We start from the raw sequence: 22,428 nt of genomic DNA on the forward strand, positions 1-22,428 counted from the left end.
TAAGTATTTACATGCAGGCCGCGCACTGCCACTCTCTACCTGGCTGCAGCATGTCAGCAAGATTGGCATCAGCTGTCATGAGTGATCACTGCTGCAGCTGGGAGAACTGGATCAGCGGCACAGGACCTTCCAGTTCTTAGTCGCAGGCTGATCCTGAGAGTTGTCCCATTTAAGCTCTAATGCTCCTGCTGTGTATGCAGCGGGTCAGCTCCCAAACCCACTTCATACTCCCTTGATGTCACCATTTCAAAAAATATACAGTATGTCACCAAGGGGTTACAAATCAGTAAAATTAGATCCGTTTATAACCGCTTGAGAAAAGTCCCAGTAAGAGGACTGAAAAGTCGCTTTTTGGTGATTAAAAGGACACTTATTTACTTACTTTTTTGGAGTGCTGTGGAATTTTTTTATTTATTTTAAACCTGTTTATAGAGATATTTTCCATCCTAAAATACAAGCAAATCCTAAGTTTCCACCTACCTCCGATCAGTTGTCCTAGATAATGCGATTTCCCTGCAGCTTTGAAAAGTGCCCCATTATACCTCCCACTGGCCAATTCCTTTTCTATTCACCATCCCACTAGAGCAGTGGGCCATGTTTAAAGGGGATATCCCATAAGAGGTGTGCATAACCTATTAAGAGGTTAACAAATAAATATTGGATCGCAGTCGGTCTAACTGCCTGGACCTCCAGCCATTCCGAGATGAAGGGGTCCCTGAGCCACCTCTCTGAATGGAACAGTAGTGCACATCAGTCCACCATTCCTATGAGTCCGACAAAGCGCGACACATTGTGGGATAATCCCTTTAACATTAGGGGCTATTTGATCTGTGCACTGTGTAGGTATATACAATGTCATGATGTGGCTTTCCTGAGAATTATTACTATGGTGATTACAACGGATCTACATTACGGGAGAAATAATGAACTGTACGGCTCTCCCCATTTAAGTAACAATTTCCCATATATGAGAAGCAGTGTTCTCAGCAATGCTTTAGTTACCTTTTCCTTCAGCAGCTCTGGATTGTGAAGAATATTCTCATTTACTTCCAGTAACCGGCCTCTAATACAACTAGGAGAGCAAAACAAAGTAAAAAACTAGACAAATTTCTAATATCCCATTAATCCACCAGGTATCCTGCCACTCTGCTGTGCTATACATTTCCCCCACACATTGTATAGGTATCAGGTTCCATATCAGCTACTAATTTACCGCTCACTGTTCTTCAAAATGAAGTAAGCTCCTAATGCTGAAACTAATCCCCAAGAAATAAAACTAAATATTTCTTAAGTGGTTTTTGTAATGGAAAAGTGTGCACCTGTAAATGGTATATTCATCGCCGTCACAGCAGGTTATCCTACACAACGGTGCAAGCTCTGTTAAGAACTGAGCCCCCTGAATAATAAAAGACAACACAACCTGCATTAGAAGCAATTAGTTAATCACATCTCATCCTCATTTCATTGATGAAATGTTTATTAGAATACAATACCACGGGGTGCAGTATTTTTCAGCAAAATGAATAAGCAAAAAAAAGGTGAAACTTGAAGTTTCCTTCCCTTTATCTAAATGGTTTTGACAAATGTGTACACACAAATACAGTACCAAAACTGCAGTGTGTGAACACAGCTCACGAGTCACATACTATCAAGACTTTCCAGTAATAAGGAGATATCTGTATAGCATTAGGCAAGTGCATGGCAATTACCAATAGCAACTCATCCTACTAAATGGACCTTTTGGTAGATGCTCCAAGCTGGAGCCATATGCAATCCATGTTCCACCATATGATGCTCTGTGAGGCACCATCCTGGAAAGAAAACCTCTAAATTGGCATTCATATGGATTCTGACAGAAAAAAAAGCTTGCATGGGTGCCAGTCAGTTGGTATGGCAGCCTGAGGCCTTGTGAAGGCTCCCAGGCTACCATAGCAAACTGCCTGTCAAAAGAGATTGTCCATGATCTGAAAAACATTGCTGCTTTGTTCCAAAAACAGTACCTCATCTGTCCATAGGTTGTGTCTGGTACTGCAGTCTAGTTCCAAGTATAAATAGGGCTGAGCTGCAATACCACACACAGCCTCTGGACAGGTGTGGTGCCGTTTTGGGACAAAGTAGCTATGTATTTTGAGAACAGAAAAAGAATTCGGCGGCACCAGTCTGCTGGCTCAGGTGCTATGTCCAAAGGAATGAGCTTCAACCACCTTATATATGTAGAAAACAGGACAGCACTCCAAGACTTGAAAAGGATAGAAATCTTTATTCACCCATGTGAAAAATAATTGCAACGTTTCAGCTCACAACTGAGCCTTTCTCAAGCAAAGAAACACAAGCCTGTGCGTGTCTTATACAGCATTCTCAAAAATCAAGTAACCAATGAATTTTGCAGATCAAAAACATGTGACTAGTCATCATGTGAAAATAATTAACCTCATTAGGTCATGTGAACCATTACATATGCAAAGTATCCTACTACTGAATACATGGAGCTGTGTCCATTAGTATTGCATCCAAACTTTTAACATTTGAATAGTGCATTTAACAAAGTGCATATGTGCATGAATAAAGTGCATAAATGTACAAAAGAGATAAATCATATATTAATGTTTAAAATCATACAACACGGAGACTGAGGAAAACCGTGAAAGTTTGACCATGTCTGACAATCGCATGTCCATGTGAATACTGGCCAAGAACAGCACTGTTAACTAATACTGCCAATACCACAAAATGTCAAAGACAAACCTCTGCCTCCACTATGCGCCCGCAGCTCAGCTCCATTACATCATCAGCAACCAGATTTCATAATGTTACTGTGTAGGGGCTATTGCACACGCATAATGTGGCATTATTTCAAGGAATCGTCTCAGTTTGGAACCAGGCACTTATCACTGTGTCAACCTCACTGTCTGGGCCAATCTGAAAGGGATCCAACCTCCCGGGTGGATCAACCCCTCCAAAATTATGGTCAGGTAAGGGGGACACCACATGTGAGTGTACCCTGAACCGTCTCACTGTTTCGGTCCATAGACAGTGTAATTGGGATCTCCCATATAGACCACTTAATAGCAGAGATTAATTTTGACACAGCGTGGATACAGTAACAGCGGAAAATCTATCCAGTTCATTTTCTACACATAGAACATCGCGAGCTGTCACATGTGTCCGAACGTCTATGTTCACTGTTTCCGCATCAGTCTGCATGGTGTCTAAAAAACAAAAAGAGAAAATTACTCATATGCTTGTGAATCTTATCTAAATACCACCTTCACAACAGGGATCATGCCAGAGAGCATAAGTTATGGGGTATCAGGTAAACAGTCATCTAAATACATCCAGGATTATATTCCACATTTAACCCTTTAGGTTTTAGGCTATCAAGAGTGTAAATCCACCACATTTCTTTATTTTTCAATATTTTTAATCGATTACCCCCTCTCCTGGGGGGAGGTACATGGTCTACAATCCAGCATATTAATTCACGTTCTGTATGTTTCTGCTCAGAAAAATGCTTCGGTACTGGTAGATCACACCGTTTTTGACGTATTGAGAATCTATGATTATTCAGCCTGGTTTTCAAATCAGTTGAGGTTTCTCCCACATGTATGATATTACATGGGCAGGTTAACACATAGATTACAAAATTTGAATTGCACGTCAAATGAAAGTTGATAGGGTAAGTTCTGCCAGTGGCAGGATGTGTGAAGCTGCATCCCTTGCCAATGTATCTGCAATTTACGTAGCTTAAACACGGAAAACTGCCCAATCCATATTTTGTCAATTTCATTTGACGTGTTTGCTGCTTTGTACCACAATTCGCTCTTACCAATTGATCCTTCAGACTGCTAGCTCTCTGGTATGAAAACAGGGGAGGCAGTCTGAATTCTTGAATATCACTGAAAGTATTTCCCAGTATACTCCAATGCTTTTTAATAATCTTACTGATAGCTGCACTTTCCTCCGTGTGTATGGAAATAAATGGAATCCGACGTTGGGGATTTTCCTTGTCTTTCCTCACTAAAGTCAACCCTCTATCTCCGAGGCCTTCTGCTTATGTGTGCGTAGCAACATTGGCGGATAGCCCCTATCTTCAAACTTCCTTGACATTTCTTCAAGGGCCTCCGTCAAATTGCTATCCTCTGACGTTATCCTCCGTACCCGCAGAAATTGCGAGTACGGTAAATGCCTGACCATATTTTTCGGATGATTACTGTCAGATCTTAATATGGTGTTCTTGTCAGTGGGCTTAGTGTATAATTTAGTGAGGAATTTTTCCCCAGACCAAACGAACGTGGTGTCAAGGAACTGTACCTCCGTATGTGAAAAAAATAAAATAAAATCAATGTGAATTGAAGATCACAATTTTTACTGTTTAAATACATATGAAAGTCAACCAGTTCCTTCTCCGTGCCGGTCCAAATGAGGAAGATGTCATCGATATAACGCCACCACCGCAGCACATGTCTGAAGTGGTGTGAAACATAGATGACGTCTTCCTCAAATTTTCACATAAAAATATTGGCGAACGTTGGGGCCACATTCGACCCCATCGCTACTCCCCTTAATTGCTTATAAAAGGAATCTTGAAACAGAAAATAATTCCAATGTAGAACAATACACAAGAGGGATAGAATGAAATGCCTGGCAGGTTCAGTCATTGAGGAGAGTTCTAACATATATTCCACAGCCGCTATGCCCTGTGTGTGATCAATTGAGGTGTAGAGAGAGACTACATCAAAGGATGCAAGAATATATGTCTGCTCTCTATCCACCTCAATTGCATTAAGTTTGCATTAAAAAAAAAAAAAAAAAAAAGCCGTGTTTTGAATATATGAGACTGCCCCTGTCGCTAAATTGCGAAGTATCTTATCCAAGAATATGGCGATATTGCTGAATATTGACTCAGAACCAGACACTATCGGCCGGCCCGGGGGATCAACCAGAGATTTGTGGACCTTGGGGAGCACATACATCACAGGTGTGACTGGATGTGTCACCACAAGGTACTCACAGAGATCCTGGTCAATCACCCCCGCCGCCAATGCATCGGTAAGGCACTGTCCAATAATCCTAGCGATATCAAATTTAGGGTCATAGTTAATCGGCAAATACACATTTATGTCACTGAGCTGCCGCTCTATTTCCGCAATATACTTGTGTTTATCCAGGATGACCACCCCCCCACCCTTATCGGCAGGTTTAATTACCAAAAGGGGATCATTCCTTAGTTGATCTAATGCGGCTATTTCAAACTTAGTCATATTGGGACGTGTAAATCTACTAGTGACAGATGATTTGAGAACAGATAAATCCTTTTTAACCACATTCATATATGCCTCCAACGCAGGGTTATTAACCACTGGTGTGAAGGTACTTTTCCCCGGTAGACAGTCTCCTCATGCAAAACTCGCTCGCCGGAGGGGAGTCAGTCTGCACTTTATTGTGAAACCATATTTTCAGTTTTATAGATCTAAAAAAAAAAAAGTCATAGATAATGATCATAGATTCTCAATACGTCAAAAACGGTGTGATCTACCAGTACGAAGCATTTTTCTGAGCAGAAACATACAGAACGTGAATTAATATGCTGGATTGTAGACCATGTACCTCCCCCCAGGAGAGGGGGTAATCAATTAAAAATATTGAAAAATAAAGAAATGTGGTGGATTTACACTCTTGATAGCCTAAAACCTAAAGGGTTAAATGTGGAATATAATCCTGGATGTATTTAGATGACTGTTTGCCTGATACCCCATAACTTATGCTCTCTGGCATGATCCCTGTTGTGAAGGTGGTATTTAGATAAGATTCACAAGCATATGAGTAATTTTCTCTTTTTGTCTTTTAGACACCATGCAGACTGATGCGGAAACAGTGAACATAGACGTTCGGACACATGTGACAGCTCGCGATGTTCTATGTGTAGAAAATGAACTGGATAGATTTTCCGCTGTTACTGTATCCACGCGGTGTCAAAATTAATCCCTGCTATTAAGTGGTCTATATGGGAGATCCCCATTACACTGTCTATGGACCGAAACAGTGAGACGGTTCAGGGTACACTACACTCACGTGTGGTGTCCCCCTTACCTGACCATAATTTTGGAGGGGTTGATCCACCCGGGAGGTTGGATCCCTTTCCGATTGGCCCAGACAGTGAGGTTGACACAGTGATAAGTGCCTGGTTCCAACCTGAGACGATTCCTTGAAATAATGCCACATTATGCGTGTGCAATAGCCCCTACACAGTAACATTATGAAATCTGGTTGCTGATGATGTAATGGAGCTGAGCTGCGGGCGCATAGTGGAGGCAGAGGTTTGTCTTTGACATTTTGTGGTATTGGCAGTATTAGTTAACAGTGCTGTTCTTGGCCAGTATTCACATGGACATGCGATTGTCAGACATGGTCAAACTTTCACGGTTTTCCTCAGTCTCCGTGTTGTATGATTTTAAACATTAATATATGATTTATCTCTTTTGTACATTTATGCACTTTATTCAAGGTACATATGCACTTTGTTAAATGCACTATTCAAATGTTAAAAGTTTGGATGCAATACTAATGGACACAGCTCCATGTATTCAGTAGTAGGATACTTTGCATATGTAATGGTTCACATGACCTAATGAGGTTAATTATTTTCACATGATGAATAGTCACATGTTTTTGATCTGCAAAATTCATTGGTTACTTGATTTTTGAGAATGCTGTATAAGACACGCACAGGCTTGTGTTTCTTTGCTTGAGAAAGGCTCAGTTGTGAGCTGAAACGTTGCAATTATTTTTCACATGGGTGAATAAAGATTTCTATCCTTTTCAAGTCTTGGAGTGCTGTCCTGTTTTCTACATATATACACACACACACAAAAAAATCACTTTCCCAAGTTTACGTATATAAAAATATACAAACCAAAAAAAACTGGTTTTGTTGCATCTAAAAAAAAAAAAAAAAAAAAAATGTCCAATGTGCAAATATAAAAAGTATTTATCCTTTACAGTTAACAGAGTATGGGGGAAAAAAAGCCTAAACTGTTTCATCTCGCCACCCGAAATAAAAACAAACATTACATAGCTCTGTAGATGTAAATATAAAAAAAGTTAGATGCCAAATTATTTTAATTTTTTTAGAAAGATTTTTGTTTTAAAAAGCAGTAAAACCTAAGAATATAAATTTGGTACTATTGTAATCGTACTGACCTACAGAATAAGGTCATCATGTCACTATTAGCACACAGTGAATCCCATAACAAACAAACCCTAAAAAAAAAAAAAAAAAAAATTATGGCAGAATTTTTTTTCTCTCTAGTTCACACCACAAATTTTTTTTCCTTTTCCTAACCACATTGTGGTCAAGCCATCTATTGGAAGTGTACATGTACAGATCGAGGGAGATTATCAGTGGTCTTGTAGGTCTTTAATTTTTCAATAATTGCTCCCACAGTTGATTTCTTCACACCAAGCTGCTCACCTATTGCAGATTCAGTCTTCCCAGCCTGGTGCAGGTCTACAATTTTGTTTATGGTGTCCTTCGACAGGTCTTTGGTTTTTGCCATAGTTGAGTTTGGAGGGGGACTGTTTAAGGTTGTGGACAGGTGTCTTTTATACTGATAAGTTCAAACAGGTGCCATTAATACAGGTAACAAGTGGAGGATAGAGGAGCCTCTTAACCTCTTCAGGACACCGGTACGTCATGTATGGTTCCGATCGACGATGCCCGGTCATCGGAACCCGGGGCCTGCTCAAATCATTGAGCAGGCACCTTGGCTAGATGCCGCCCCCCCATGTCGGCGATCACGGCAAACCGCAGGTCAATTCAGACCTGCGGTTTTCTGCGTTTCCAGGTTATTCGGGTCTCTGGGGACCAGATAACCCAGAACAGGATGGTGATCGGTGGTGCGATTTTACCATCCTGCGATCCTGAGAGGTGATCCATAATCACTATCCTGCAATCCTGAAAGATGATGGAGGCGATCATGAGAGGTGATGTCACAGATTGGTTGGTGGGCGGGCCAGCGGGAGATTCAAATGTTGCCAGCGCTCCTCTCCTCCTCCTTGTGTGTCCCGGAGCCGGAGGAGAGAGGAGCACTGCCTGCACGTCGATCTGTGCCAGCATCACCCCATCTGTGCCCCTTGCCCACCAGGACCCGATCTGTGCCCCAGCACCCAGCACCCCCCCCCCCCCCCCCCCCCCATCTGATTAGCAGGTAATTAGGGAAAGTATAGGGAAAGCTGCCGCTTGTCCCCCCCAAACATTTTTTTGGGGTGCAGGATTTATTTTTATTTTTGTGTACGCTGACTGTGGCCGGCACTCTTAGCGTCCGGCCACTGTTAACGCATCGCACACCCCACCGCTGATCAACTTCGGACTGTTGATCTGCGGTTTTGAATTATTTTTCACATTTTTTTTGCCCCCTTTTTTTAGTCTTTTTTCCTGTTAGTTTTAGGGTGAGTTCACGCACACCAAATAAAGATTTACACACACGCAGACACACACTCCCCTATGGCCCGCCGGACGTTCTCGGCCAAGGAGGCATACGCCCAGCTTGCCTCCGAGAGTCCCAGTGAGGACGAGGATGACCCCACTTTCCTGTGGTCATCATCTAGCGATGATGAGCCCCCAAGGCGGCGGAGCAAGGGGACCGCCATGTTAGGGACCCTGTGGCCCACCCTAGTACGAGCAGCTCTGGGGCTCGTACTAGTTTTCTGGCCCACCAGTTAAATCCACCACCAGGGCCCCCTGCCGGTGAACTTGTCTGGTGTACCCCGGAGCCATAGGATTTTTCAGTGACCAACTAGTAAATCTAATGGGTGTACAGGTTCATCTGCTCCACCAACAGTTCGTTGCTCAACACCCGGGGTCCTTTTTGGCTAGGCCCGGTGGCTGGATTCCAGTCAGTGCAGCCGAGATGAGGACATTTTGGGGCCTCGTGCTGCATATAGGCCTGGTCAAGAAACCCAGTGTCAGGCATTACTGGAGTGGGGACGTTCTCTACCAGACCCCACTTTACAGTACGGACATGACACGCTCCCGGTTTGAGGCCAGTTTTGTTCCAATTCATTCTCAATGGGGGGGGGGGGGGGGGGGGAACAAAAAACGGAATTAGACTTACCGGTAATTCAGTTTCCATGAAATCACCATGACGGCCACAAGGAGATTGACCCATGACCTCTGTGGGGGCAGGAAACAGAGAAGAGGTTAAATTGCCCCCTCCCACCACCGCACCTCAGTGTTCCAAAGATATCAAGTGCCAGAAGTGTCCTAGTATTTCCCAGTATTACACCATACCAGAAAAATACCAGTGAAAAACAAAATTTCAACAAAAGAAGGGGAGGGAATGTATGGGCCGTCATGGTGATTTCATGGAAACTGAATTACCGGTAAGTGTAATTCCGGTTTTCCCATATCATCACCATGACGGCCACAAGGAGAGTTATAAAATTATTTTTTTATGGGTGGGGGCAACCGCTTGGAGAACCTTCTGACCAAAGGAGAGGCCAGAGGTTCCAGACAAGTCCAAACGGTAATGTTTCACAAATGTGTGAATACTAGACCAGGAGGCGGCCCTGCATATATCATCCAGGGAGGCCCCTGCTCTTTCAGCAAAGGTAGTGGATACAGCTCTGGTAGAGTGAGCTCTAATATTGGAAGGAGGATCCAGATTCTGATTCTTATAACATAAGGTAATAGTGTCCTTAATCCATCTTGCAATGGAGGATTTTGAGGCCCTGGATCCCTTATTCCTTCCAGCAAATTGGACAAGCAGACTGTCAGACTTCCTGAAGTCCCTAGTGGCTTCCAAGTATCTAATGACTGTACGCCTAACGTCAAGGAAATGAAATTTCTCTTCCTCCTGATCCTTGGGATTGTTGAAGGATGGAAGTAGGATCTCCTGGCCTCTGTTGCGGTCTGAGGCCACCTTTGGCAGGAAACCTGGGTCTAGTTTAAGCACAATCTTATCCTCAGTGATGGTAAGGTATGGTTCCCTAATGGAGAGAGCCTGAATCTCTGCCAGTCTCTTGGCAGAGGTAATTGCTATAAGAAAAGCAGTTTTGAATGAAAGCAACTTAATTGAACAATCCTCCAATGGCTCAAATGGGGAACACATAAGATTGTTGAGAACTAAATTTAAGTCCCAGGTTGGGCTGCGGGACCTAAGCGTGGGTCTCAATCTACGTGCAGCTCTAATGAATCGTTTGATCCATCTATGGTCTGCCAGGTCGGAATCAAAGAAGGCGCTCAATGCCGAAATTTGAACCTTTAAGGTGGATGGAGAGAGGCCCATGTCCAGGCCCCTTTGTAGAAATTCCAGAATTTTCTGGATACTGGGCCCCACAGAATTTGGATTCTCCTCGCCCGACCATGAGCAGAATCTCTTCCAGATCTTCAGGTATATCGCGGAAGTGACTTTTTTCCTAGAACATCTCAGGGTGGCTATAACCTGGTCTGACAGGCCCTGAGACCTTAAGAGGGAGACCTCAGGATCCAAGCCGTGAGCTTCAGGAACTCCGGATGAGGATGTAGCAAAGGACCCTGGTATAGGATGTCCCCCCTGACTGGGAGTCTCACTGGTTCGTCTATTGCTAGCTTTAATAGAGGGGCGAACCAACTTCTCTTGGGCCACAACGGAGCGATCAATATTACCGTGGTTCTCCCCTCCTGAATCTTCTGAATGACCCTCGGGATGAGCGGCAATGGAGGGAATGCGTACCCTAGATCCCAGCACCATTTTAGGGAGAAGGCGTCTACTCTCCAGGGATGGTCCCCGGCATTTAGGGAGCAAAATGTTTGCACTTTCGTATTTCTCCTTGATGCGAACAGGTCTATTGTAGGAAGCCCCCATTTTTGGGTTAGCATATTGAAGACCTCTGGGTTCAGTGCCCACTCTGTATGATCTACCACCTGTCTGCTCAAAAAGTCCGCTTCTAGATTCAGGGATCCCTTCAGGTGCATTGCTGAGATGGACTTTAGTTCCTTTTCTGCAAAGGAGAAGATCTCCTCTGAGATACTCTGGAGTCTCCTTGATCGAGTACCCCCTTGGTGTTTTAGGTAGGAGACCACAGTCACGTTGTCCGATAGGACTTTCACGTGCTGATTTCTTATCAATTGCTTGGCGGCGAGAAGGGCTTCTCTTACTGCATACAGCTCCCTGAAATTTGAAGACTGAGCAGATATCAGACGCTTCCACGTTCCCTGGAAATAGGCTTTGTCGATTTTTGCTCCCCAACCGGATTAGCTGGCGTCCGTGAAGATGGTAATTGACGGTGATCTGATCCATGGGACTCCCTGGGACAGATTCCTCTCCTTCGTCCACCATGAGAGGGACCTCTTTACTAATCCTGGGATTGGGAGCTTAGAGTCCAGAGAACCCTTCTTGTTCCAGTGGGACAATAGCCAGGTCTGAATCACACGGCAGTGAGCCTGTGCCCACTCGACAGAGGGTATACAGGAGGTTAGGAGGCCGATTAGGCTCATTGCTTCCCTCACTGAGCATTTTTTCCCGCGTTGGAAGTGCCTCACCTTGTTTATCAGGGACTGGATTTTGCTCTGTGGAAGAAAGGTTGACTGAGTTACGGAGTCTAGAGTAACTCCCAGAAATCTCACCTTCTGGGATGGAACCAACATTGACTTGGGTTCGTTCACTATCCAACCTAGTTGAGATAGGCGGGACAGAAATACTTCCAGGTCCGACAGCAGGAGATCTTTTGAGTCCGCTATGACTAGGAAATCATCCAGATATGGCACTATATTTAATCCCTCCTGTCTGAGAGGGGCTATCATCTCTACCACAAGTTTGGTGAAGAGCCTTGGAGCGGCTGAAATCCCGAAGGGCAGTGCTATAAACTGGAAATGACGAATCCGATTGGAAGGGTCTAGGATAGCAAATCTTAGAAACCTCTGGTGATCTGGGTGAATGGGGACGTGCAGATAGGCGTCTTTCAGGTCGATCGAGCACATAAATGCCCCTAGCTTTATCAACGGTACTAAGGATTTGAGAGACTCCATCTTGAACTTCCTGTAAAGAATAAACTTGTTCAGTTGTTTTAAGTTTATGATGGTCCGGAAGTCTCCTTCCTTTTTCCTTACTAAGAATAGGGTTGAATAGTACCCTTGACCCCTCTGAGATGCGGGGACCGGGATTACAGCACCCTTCTTCACCAAGTCCTGGACTCCTTGAAAGATATTTAGGTTGGAGAGTCTGGTAGGCAACTTCGTGATGACGAATCTTGCAGGGGGGAGAGAGGTGAACTCGATCCTGTAACCTTGCTGAATGATGTCCAGGGCCCAGGGATTTCTTGATGTTAATGACCATGGACCCAGGAAATCCTTCAGTCTCCCCCCTACAACGGCGTCATTGTTTGTCCTCGGATTTGGATTGGGGCTTGAGAAGGAAGCCCTTTCCTCTACCCCCTTTGGGATAAGACCAGAGGCCTGACTTGCCTTTCCCTCTAACAGACTTGTTCTGTCCGCCGTAGGACCGAAAGGACTGTTTTTTCCTAAAGGACCTTTCCTCTGGGAATCCCTTTTTCTTGTCGGCCGCCTTCTCAAGTATCTCGTCTAGGACCGGCCCGAATACATATTCTCCTGAAAAGGGGATAGATATCAACTTTAGTTTAGAGATTCTATCGCCCGACCAGGACTTCATCCACAAAGTCCGACGAGCCGCATTGGAAAGCCCTGCCTCCCGAGCACAGAATCTGATAGATTCAGCAGATGCATCTGCCAGGAACCCTGTAGCTGATTTAAGTAGCGGTATGGACTGCAGGATTTCTTCCCTGGAGGTCTTTCTGATTAGGTGGTTCTCAAGTTCCCCTAACCATAGGTACATAGACCTGGCTACCGACGTTGCCGCAATGTTGGTCTTGATGTTAAACATGGAGGCCTCCCAAGCTTTCCTTAAAAGGGCATCTGCCTTCCGCTCCATGGCGTCCTTCAATTGGGCAGCATCCTCAAACGGCAGGGCAGTTTTTTTGTTAACCTTTGCCACCTGCACGTCAACTTTAGGGGTCACGTCAAACAGCTTAGACTGAGAGGGGTCGAATAATAATCGATTTTTAAACTCTTTGGAAATCCCCAATTGTTTTTCTGGTTCTGACCATTCCTCCAGAATCATTTGTCTAATGTGTTTGTTTATGGGGAAGACCCTGGATTTTTTCACCTTGAGTCCCCCAAACATTTCGTCCTGAATGGAAACGGACCTAGAGGTCTCTTCAATCCCCATTGTCGCTCTGACTGCCTTTAGCAAGTCATTCATCTCCTCCGAGGAAAAATAAAACTTCCTATTATTTTTGTATATTTCCCCCTCAGAGAGAGATGGATCATCCTCCCACTGCGTGGAAGTAGAAGCTTTATCGCCTGCATCCTCGGATCCGGAGGAAATAATCCTGGAACGCGGACGCTTGCGAGAAGGCTCGTCCTGGGGATCAGACGGAGCAACTCTAGCGGCCCGAATTTCTTCCTGAACCACCGATCTGATATTTTCCATAAGGGACGATTGTTCCTGCTGGATTACATCAGAAATACATGCTTTACAAAGCTTCTTTCCATATTCGTCAGGCAGTTTCCTTGCACAAGAGATGCAGCGAGGAGGTTTTTTAAACTTTTTTTGCGCCTCTTTAGCCTGAAACAGATATGGAAATAGCGGTATCAGAAATAAGGCTTTAGAAAAAAAATGAATATCGTGCCATAAGACAAGCGGACCCCCAGAGGGATACTTACAGGAGGCAGAGGGGGAGCATCCAGCTCCATAACAGTTTGTACCTCAGGACCTGACATTTCTGTAAAGTAAAATGCAGCTGCAGTACTCACAGACCTCAGATCAGCGTCCTATGGCAGCTCCCGCCTTTTATTCAAACTGCTCTGCTCCTGCGCTTTACTTCCGGGTTGCGCCGAACCCGGAAGTGACATCACCGACGTCGGCGTGCGCACACGCCGGCCGCTACCAGCCCGACCCACAGGGGAGGAGGAGGAGGAAGATTGCGGCCCGGGAGCAGGCTCCAGACCAGCCGGAGAGAGTCCTCCCAATACCCCCCAGCCCAGCATGAGCACGCGGCCGCCGGCGGACTGGGGGAGCTCCGACGAGCCTCAGGTAACCCAGGAGGCCCCTGGAGACAGAAAAAATAATAAAACAAAATCCTATCTTCATCTCCCTGCCGCCGCAGGGAGACTCTTCTCTGACCCTGGCCACAGTGGGGACAGGAACACTGAGGTGCGGTGGTGGGAGGGGGCAATTTAACCTCTTCTCTGTTTCCTGCCCCCACAGAGGTCATGGGTCAATCTCCTTGTGGCCGTCATGGTGATGATATGGGAAAAACTGATCAGGGTGCATAAGTATGCATCTGTTCCGTTTTGGTGCTGGACACAACCACTGCAAGCTGCAGTTTTGCGAAACAGAATAAAGCAGATCAGTCATGAAAATCAATGTAAGTCAATGGTGCTGGATCAGTTTTTTTGTTAGCGAAAACAAAGGATCCGGCTACCAGGGACTTACAATTATTTGTTCAGTTTTGATTTAATGAAACCGGATCCAGCCAAAACAGCATTCTAGATGTATTAAATGGAACTGATCCGTTTAACTGAGTTTTGAAATCTTCTGCCAGATCTCAAAACTGCAAATAATGGCAAAAAGGAAGAGAAAGGCGCTCATAGGGAGAATAAGTCAAATAATGGTATCCTCACAATAGGAGACATAATTTGCGCACCTATTTAAGTTGCACCAAATTGGGCACAACCACAATGAAGGCCCGATGAATTTAATTGCTGGTTGGTGCTGCCGGACTTGTCCAATAAGCTTAGGCGGGAGCCAGACCGCCGGTTGGGTGGACAATAGTACTGGAGAGCCACTGGACTATAGAGGTCAAGCGAGCGTGAGGAAAACACAGGGCGCACAGGTCACAACTGGGTTTCAGTTTATTCAGAGAGTGCGTTTCGGGGTTTATGACCCCTTTTTTAAGTCTGGATGCTGACAGCTGGAGTAGAGGCACGTCTGCTGCGTGCTGACACGTGGAGCGCTTGGAGCGTTGTGTGCCAGATCTCAAAACTTGAATTAACAACACAGATGTGAGAGTAGCCTTCATCATTGAATTCAGGCGTTTCGTTCAGTCCCACTGCCACAGGTGTATAAAATCCAGCCCCTAGCCATGCAGTATGTTTTTATAAACATTTGTGAAAGAATCGGTTGGTCTAAAGAGCTCACTGAATTCAAGAGTGATACTGTAATAGGCTGTTCATGATATATCTTCCCTCCTATACATTCCACGAGCAGCTGGGATTGGTATTATTGCAAAGTGGAAGATGTTTAGGAACCACGGCAATTTCACCATGAAGTGGTAGACCACGTAAAGTTACAGAGCGGGGTCACCGAGTGCTGAGGTGCATAAAAGTCCCCAAAGATCTGCTGACTAACTGCAGAGGTCCAACCATCTAGTATTAATATCAGCACACAATAGAAGCTTTATGGCATTGGTTTCCATGGCCGACCAGCTGCATGCAAATCTTACATCACCAAGGACCATGGCAAGCATGAGATGGAGTGCTGTAATGCAAGCCGTCACTGTATTCTGGAGCAGTGGAAACATGTTCTGTGGAGTGACGAATTACTGACAGTCTGGTGGACTAAAACAAATTAATATTTTTAACCTGATGAAGGTGGCCCAAGTAACCCCGAAACGCATTGATTTATTTGTTTTACCGGATGAGCATTTTCCATTAAAGAAGAACTATTCACCATACTTACATCTGTCCTGACCAGTGATTTTCCGCCTAAAAGTGAAGACCTATCACACTGCTATTAACCCGTCTTTGGAGAGACTGGGCTGCTTCTCCTGAAGAATCTGATGCTTTGGCTGCATACCCGGCGACTGGACAACTTTAGTTTTTTTTATACATCAACAATAGTGTTGTGCCTATGCTTAGCACAGCCACCTAAGGTGAGCCTCCATTTCTCATTCTATCCACCAATATCTTTATCTGGAACCTACTACCCTATGGTGCCCTTTCTTGTATATCATTTTACAGCTTCTGTACGCCTAATCATAAAAGTCTGGTGGACGAGTCTGGGTTTTGCCAGGAGAATGTTACCTGCTTGACTACACACTGTGCCAACTAATGTTTGGTAAAGGACAGATAATCCTATGCTTTTTTTCCTAGCCTAGTCCCCTTAGTCCCAATGAATAGAAATCTTAATGCTTCAGCATACCAAGCTATTTTGGACATTTGTACACTTCCAATCTTGTGGGAACAGTATGGGGAAGGTCCTTTATTGTTCCAGCATAACTGCACCCCAGGGCACAAAATGGTCCATAAGTGCATGTTTGAGTGGGTTTGGTGTGGAAGAACTTGACTGGACCACACAGAGCCCAGGCCTCAACCCTATCAAACATTTGGGATAAACTAGAACAGATTGTGAGCCAGACACTCTTGTCTGATAAAGGCTCAAAGGCTCTTCTGTATAAATGGGCATAAATTCCCACAGACAGAAGGACCAGGGAGTTTTCCCAGTGCATGCACAGAATGTGCAGTGTGTCGTAGCCCGACATCATCCATGAACCCTATAGTAATAAGCACAATTACAATAATACAGATATGAACATATTTGCACATGAAATGACACTTACTCTTTTGGACTTCCCCGATACTTTGTTCTGTAGTCTGCTGCAGTTAGCACTGATTTGGTAACTAATACTAGAAATATTTTTGCCACTTTGAAGAACTGGATGGCATTCTGCCAGAGTAACTACACAGATTCTAAAACAGATAAAAAGGGAAAAAAATTAATAGAGCTGGAAGTTCATAGATAAAAATACAGGACAGGCATGCCAAATATTAGGTATTTAAGCTTTTTTTTGGTCACTGTTGACCAAAGAAAATACCATAACCTTGAATTTCCCAGCACACATTCTTATCCATAAATATCTGTTTATACGCACTGATGTTTAAAGGGATTTTTCAGGCTGGGGCAATGGTGTGAAATGCCATGACATTAAAAAGGAGCATTCCTTATCTATTAGATTGCCTGCTGCCTCAGCATTAATGGCGGCTCCTCTGACCCAGTCTCACTGATTTATGATGCAGTCAATTCCTACTGGTAGGTCTATTGTACTGCATCATAAATTTCTATGATACAGTAAGTTCAGGTAAGCCGACACATGGGCCATGTTGTGTGCATGAACCAAAACAGCAATTACTTCCTTGAAATGGTTGTCCCTTTTTACATACATGCCGACGCTATGACACCACCACCATGCTTCACTGATGAGGTGGTATGCTTGGGATCATGAGCAGGTCCTTTCCTTCTCCATACTCTTCTCTTCCCATCACTCTGGTACAAGTTGATCTTGGTCTCATCTGTCCATAGGATGATGTTCCAGAGCTGTGAAGGCTTTTTTAGATGTTTGGCAAACTCTAATCTGGCCTGTTTTTGAGGCTCACCAATGGTTTACATCTTGTGGTGAACCCGCTGTATTCAGTCTTCTCTTGATTGTTGACTTTGACACACACACACCTACCTCCTGGAGAGTGTTCTTGATCTAGCCAACTGTTGTGAAGGGTGTTTTCTTTACCAGGGAAAGAATTCTTCGGTCATACAACAGTTATTTTCCATGGTCTTCCGGATCTCACCGGTGCGTTCCTTCTTTTTAAGGATGTTCCAAACTGTTGTTTTGGCCACCCCTAATGTTTTTTGCCATCTCTCTGATGGGTTTGTTTTGGTTTTTTTCCATCCTAATGATGGCTTGCTTCACTGATAGCGACAGCTCTTTGGATCTCATCTTGAGAGTTGACAGCAACAGATTCCAAATGCAAATAGCACACATGAAATGAACTCTGGACCTTTTATCTGCTCATTGCAATTGGGGTAATAAGGGAATATAACATACCTGGCCATGGAACAGCTGCGAAGCCAACTGTCCTACTACTTTGGGTCCCTTAACAAGTGGGAGGCACATATGCAAACTGTTGTAATTCCTACACCGTTCACCTGATTTGGATGTAAATACCCTCAAATTAAAATTAACACGTTAAGGACCTATGACGAGTATACTCATCCTGGAGCACTGCTACTTAGCGCTCCATGGCGAGTATACTCGTCATGGCAGTAAACTGTCACCATGTCTGCAGACATGGTGACAGCGCTGAGTGCCCGGCTGTTACACACAGCCAGGCACCCAGGGTCAATGCCTAGGAGGGTCCTGTTTCAAATCCATTGTGGTAGTGTATAGAGCCAAAAATGTTAGAATTGTGTTGATGTCCCAATATTTATGGACCTGGCTGTATATTCTCCGATTGCCCATAGTGCCTCCTTTGCTGGCTGGATTCATTTTTCCGTCACATACACACTGCTTGTTTCCATAGTTACGACCACTCTGCAATCTATTAGTTGTGGCTGTGCTTGCACAATATAGGAAAAAAAGGGTCAGCCTCTCTGGTGTCTGGGATCATGGGAGCACACATAGGCTGGTGCTTTTTCCTATAGTGTGCAAGCACGACCACCACCGATAGATTTCAGGGGGGTCGTAACCATGGAAATAAGCAGTGGATAATGTGATAACAATATATTAGTAAGTTGATTGAATTAACTTTATCTACATAATAAAGTCCATTTGCTGAAGTAAGACAACCCCTTTAAAAGATACAGTGGCTCAGGAATGCAAAGGCTTACACAGCCAAGCCAGCTGATGGGGACCCAGGGGCCTTCTGCGTCACAGTGGGGGGAAGTTTTGAGGCCATTGCAAAATATTTTTAAAAAAAATATAGATAAAAAAAAACAAAAAAAAAAACAACACGTATACATACTAGCAGAAAGACTGCCATTTCATGTCATGTTTCTGTATGTCGTAAAAAGATAACAGTATCCCCCCCATAACCGTGATCTCCACAGCAGCCGTCCGTTTAATAGTGGCCCATGCATGTAGAAGTGTAGTTGTGCCGTCATATGTCATGACTGAATATTTAAGGACCTGCGAACTACTAAAACCTGTGATCAGTTGTTATGGCAACCTGGAGTAGGACCTGCAAGCTTCTATTGGCTAATGCAGGTCATTTTTTGGGGAATCTCTCCAGTACGGCAAGTCCTAGAGAGCAGAGACCCATACTAAAACCTTCCCGGACACCTGATGTACCTGTGTGCCAAATTTGGTGAAGATCGGTTCAGTCGCGCATAAAGAACGTCCAGACCAGAAGATCTTCTGGTATTCCAGAAGATCAGCCCTACTACTCCTCAGTATCCTGTGTCTGCCTGCATGACGACTATCTGCAGCAGGAGCCTCCCACCTTTGCCTTGTTAATACTCGGCCTCCTTTTTGCAAATCTAGACAATACAATAATCATAAACTGCAAATGGAACTGTTCAGCAGTATATGAACTCGTTGTTATGCACCCTTCAATCAGGCATTCATAGCATTAAGGATATGCCATAAAATCCATTCATTGGCATTGCTTTTTAAAGCTTCTTTTCAATTTGTTGGATTTACCGGTTTGAATGCTGCAGTATGCAGAAGTCTTCATTAAGCTGGCCCTTTACATCTGTAATAGAAAGAATGCCAATTAAACCAAAGCATAACACTAAAGGCCCTTATATACAGTAGGTACCAAGGATTGAGCAATAAAAATCGTCTGGTATAAATGTGCCACCAATCACAATGAACGAGCAAACACTCCTTTTTTATCACGTTTTATGCAGCACACTACCTACATATACAGCAATCTGCTGGCAGCAAACAGCGAATCCGTATGGAAACAAGTGATCGCTGTAGGCAATGCCTGTCCCCATACAGAGATGACTGCTGCATGTAAATGCAGCTTCAGCTCTGCTGACTTACTAATATTAAAAGTGGTGGCAGGCACTACAAAATATTAATACTGGGGTGCCAATCAATGTGGTATGCACCATGTGAGGAAGAAATAAAAAAGTCCACATATACAACATACTACACTTAATATATCAAACTTATGTATCAAATGCCTAACAACAAACTACCAAAATTTTATAAGGTTAACCCCTTCCTGACATGCACCTTATATGTACGACGCAGCAGGAAGCAAGTTCCCGACACTCGCTGTACATGTAAAGTACGCTGTATGAGCAGGCACGAAAGCTGAACTTGATCAATCAGCAGCCCAGCAGTATCCGCCAGCATCAGTGATTGAATATTAACCCTTTAGATGTGAATGCTTACTTAAAACGGCCTTGGATCCTGCCAGCTACAGAGGCTTGATCTTAGACGAACTGTCAGTTCAATGCAGCCTGTATGCAGCCTACATTACCAGTCTGTCCTGTCCATCCTTTCCGTACCTCATGACCTCCATTCCCACAGATTCAGCTGAAGAGCTTATCAGCTGTATTCAGGATTATAATCTGACAAGTAGAGCAGAGAGGAGGATGAGGCAGCTCTTTAGCGCAGGGTTCTGAAGTAACTTGTCCTCCTGTGTGATTATGACAGGTTCTGTGTGTACTAATAGGATGGCGGCCATTTTATTTCTCCTAATGATTGCTCCCCAGTGAAAACGAGCCATTATAACTAATGAAACATATTTGGGAATTTATTTATAATGAAGTAATATTTATATACTTTCATTTTCTTTATTCCTGGTGAACTCCTTTAAATTCCATTATAACTGTTATAACAGAGCGGGATAATGGAATATAGAATGCATACTGTATGTGAACCCTTACTGATTAAGTCGGAGTTAAAGCTAGTTTTGGGTGCAGTCAGGCGTTAGAACTGTACTGATTTGTATTAGCTATTAATATTCTGTAATAATGACGTTACAAAAGTTTACAAATGATAGAGATTATATATATATATATATATATATATATATATTTTTTTTTTATTATGTTCTATCAAGCTAAGGCCCTTATTTATAAAAAAAAAAAAAAAGGGGTTCTAGAGTGATAAGATAAGTTCTCACCTCTCCTGTCCTTATACTAGGTATCTTCATGCTTCTCCAAGGCCCTTAGTTACAATGTCTGAAACTGTACTGCACATACTCATTAGTAAGTTCCTCTTCTAGAAGGAAGTTCCCTACTGGGCATGCCTGCAGTCATCTCAGAACTACTGAACAGAGCAGCAAGATTGCATTAAAGTAGAGGCAGCCTGCCTCTACTATGGAAAGAGCCATAGTTGCCTGCACCCTGACGCTCTAGTGTGTATATCTTCTGGTCCGTGGCTTGTTTAATTGGTCCCCTGCGTGGACATGATCATCTACTCTATTGCAGCCAATAACTGGCTTAAGTGGTGATGTGTATCTTGTGGACACGTCACTGCTGAAGCCAGTCATTGGCTGCAGTGGAGCAGAGGAGTGTGGTGTGAATTGGACGTCAGATCCAAGATCCAAAGTCTATTTGCTCAAAACGTCATTTTAATGCTGTATGGAGACCCGTCTCCATACAGCATTAAGATTAGGGATGAGCGGATCGACTTCAGATGAAACATCCGAAGTAGATTCATATAAAACTTTATTCTAATACTGTAGATCAGGAGTTCCTTACAGTATTAGAATCTATTGGCTCAGATGAGCCAAAGTTATTGCTTTGCGAAGTCTAGCGAGACTTCGCGCAATAACTTCATAAATTAATTTGTACTGTAAAAAGCCATTTCCCAAGGTACCTCCTTTGTTCCATCCCGCCTGTAGGAAATCTAATACGAGCGGGATGTCAAGAGCTTCTAGCAGTTTTTTTTGGCAAATCTGATAAAGGTCCTCCAAACTCTAAGGTAGATCTCTGAAGTGACCTTCTGACTGGCCATAGTGTTTACCACATCCTCAGAGACCGCTTTTCTTTAAAATCTACCTCTCAACCAGGCAGTCAGGTGCAAATTCTTCATATCTGGGTGAAAAATTGGACAGCAGCTCCTGGATATTCTGGAAGCACCCATGGTGTTGCTATCGCCATTTTGGGGAGCCAGGAAAACCACACCCTTCTCGGCCAAAAGGGAGCTATAACTATTACCGTGGCCTCCTCCTCTCGGATTTTCTTGAGGACCCTTGATAGCAATTTTAGCGGGGGAAAGGCATACAGAAGGCCCTGCTTCCAAGACTGGGCCAGTGCATCCACTGCTCTCAGATGCTCCTCCGGAGAAAGGGAAAAGACCTCTACCTTTCTGTTTGACCTGGTGGCAAAGAGATCCATCTCTGGAGTTCCCCATAATGCTGCCGCTCGATTGAAAACCCCCTGATCTAGGGACCACTCTCCTTGGTATAGTCGATGACGACAACTGAGGAAGTCTGCTTTCACGTTGTCTGAACCCCTTAGATGTACTGCAGAAAGAGATAATAGAGAACCTTCTGCTAGGCTGATAATCTGATGAGTGAGACATTACCTCCCTTGTACCTCCCTACCGGCTGATATGGGCCACTGCTGTCCTGTTGTCTGAATAGACCCTTACGTTCCTGCCTCTGATGGCCGGGAGACTCTGTACTAAGGCTAT

At 44.0% G+C, this 22,428-nt stretch overlaps 1 protein-coding gene across 3 annotated transcripts in view; it reads right to left on the reverse strand.

The window, feature by feature from the left end:
• Positions 1-22,428, reverse strand: part of ABITRAM (actin binding transcription modulator) — a 46,360-nt gene that overhangs the window by 11,660 nt on the left and 12,272 nt on the right. For all 3 annotated transcript variants that reach the window (XM_044293172.1, XM_044293171.1, XM_044293170.1), the window contains exons 3-6: positions 19,471-19,522; positions 16,618-16,747; positions 1,320-1,396; positions 1,003-1,072 (exon numbers count right to left, since the gene is read on the reverse strand). In XM_044293172.1, coding sequence (XP_044149107.1) covers positions 1,003-1,072; positions 1,320-1,396; positions 16,618-16,747; positions 19,471-19,522 — 329 coding nt within the window. The remainder of the gene's footprint in view (positions 1-1,002; positions 1,073-1,319; positions 1,397-16,617; positions 16,748-19,470; positions 19,523-22,428) is intronic.

The sequence above is a fragment of the Bufo gargarizans genome, chromosome 5 (genome assembly GCF_014858855.1).
Source record: "Bufo gargarizans isolate SCDJY-AF-19 chromosome 5, ASM1485885v1, whole genome shotgun sequence".
Taxonomy (NCBI): Eukaryota; Metazoa; Chordata; class Amphibia; order Anura; family Bufonidae; genus Bufo; species Bufo gargarizans.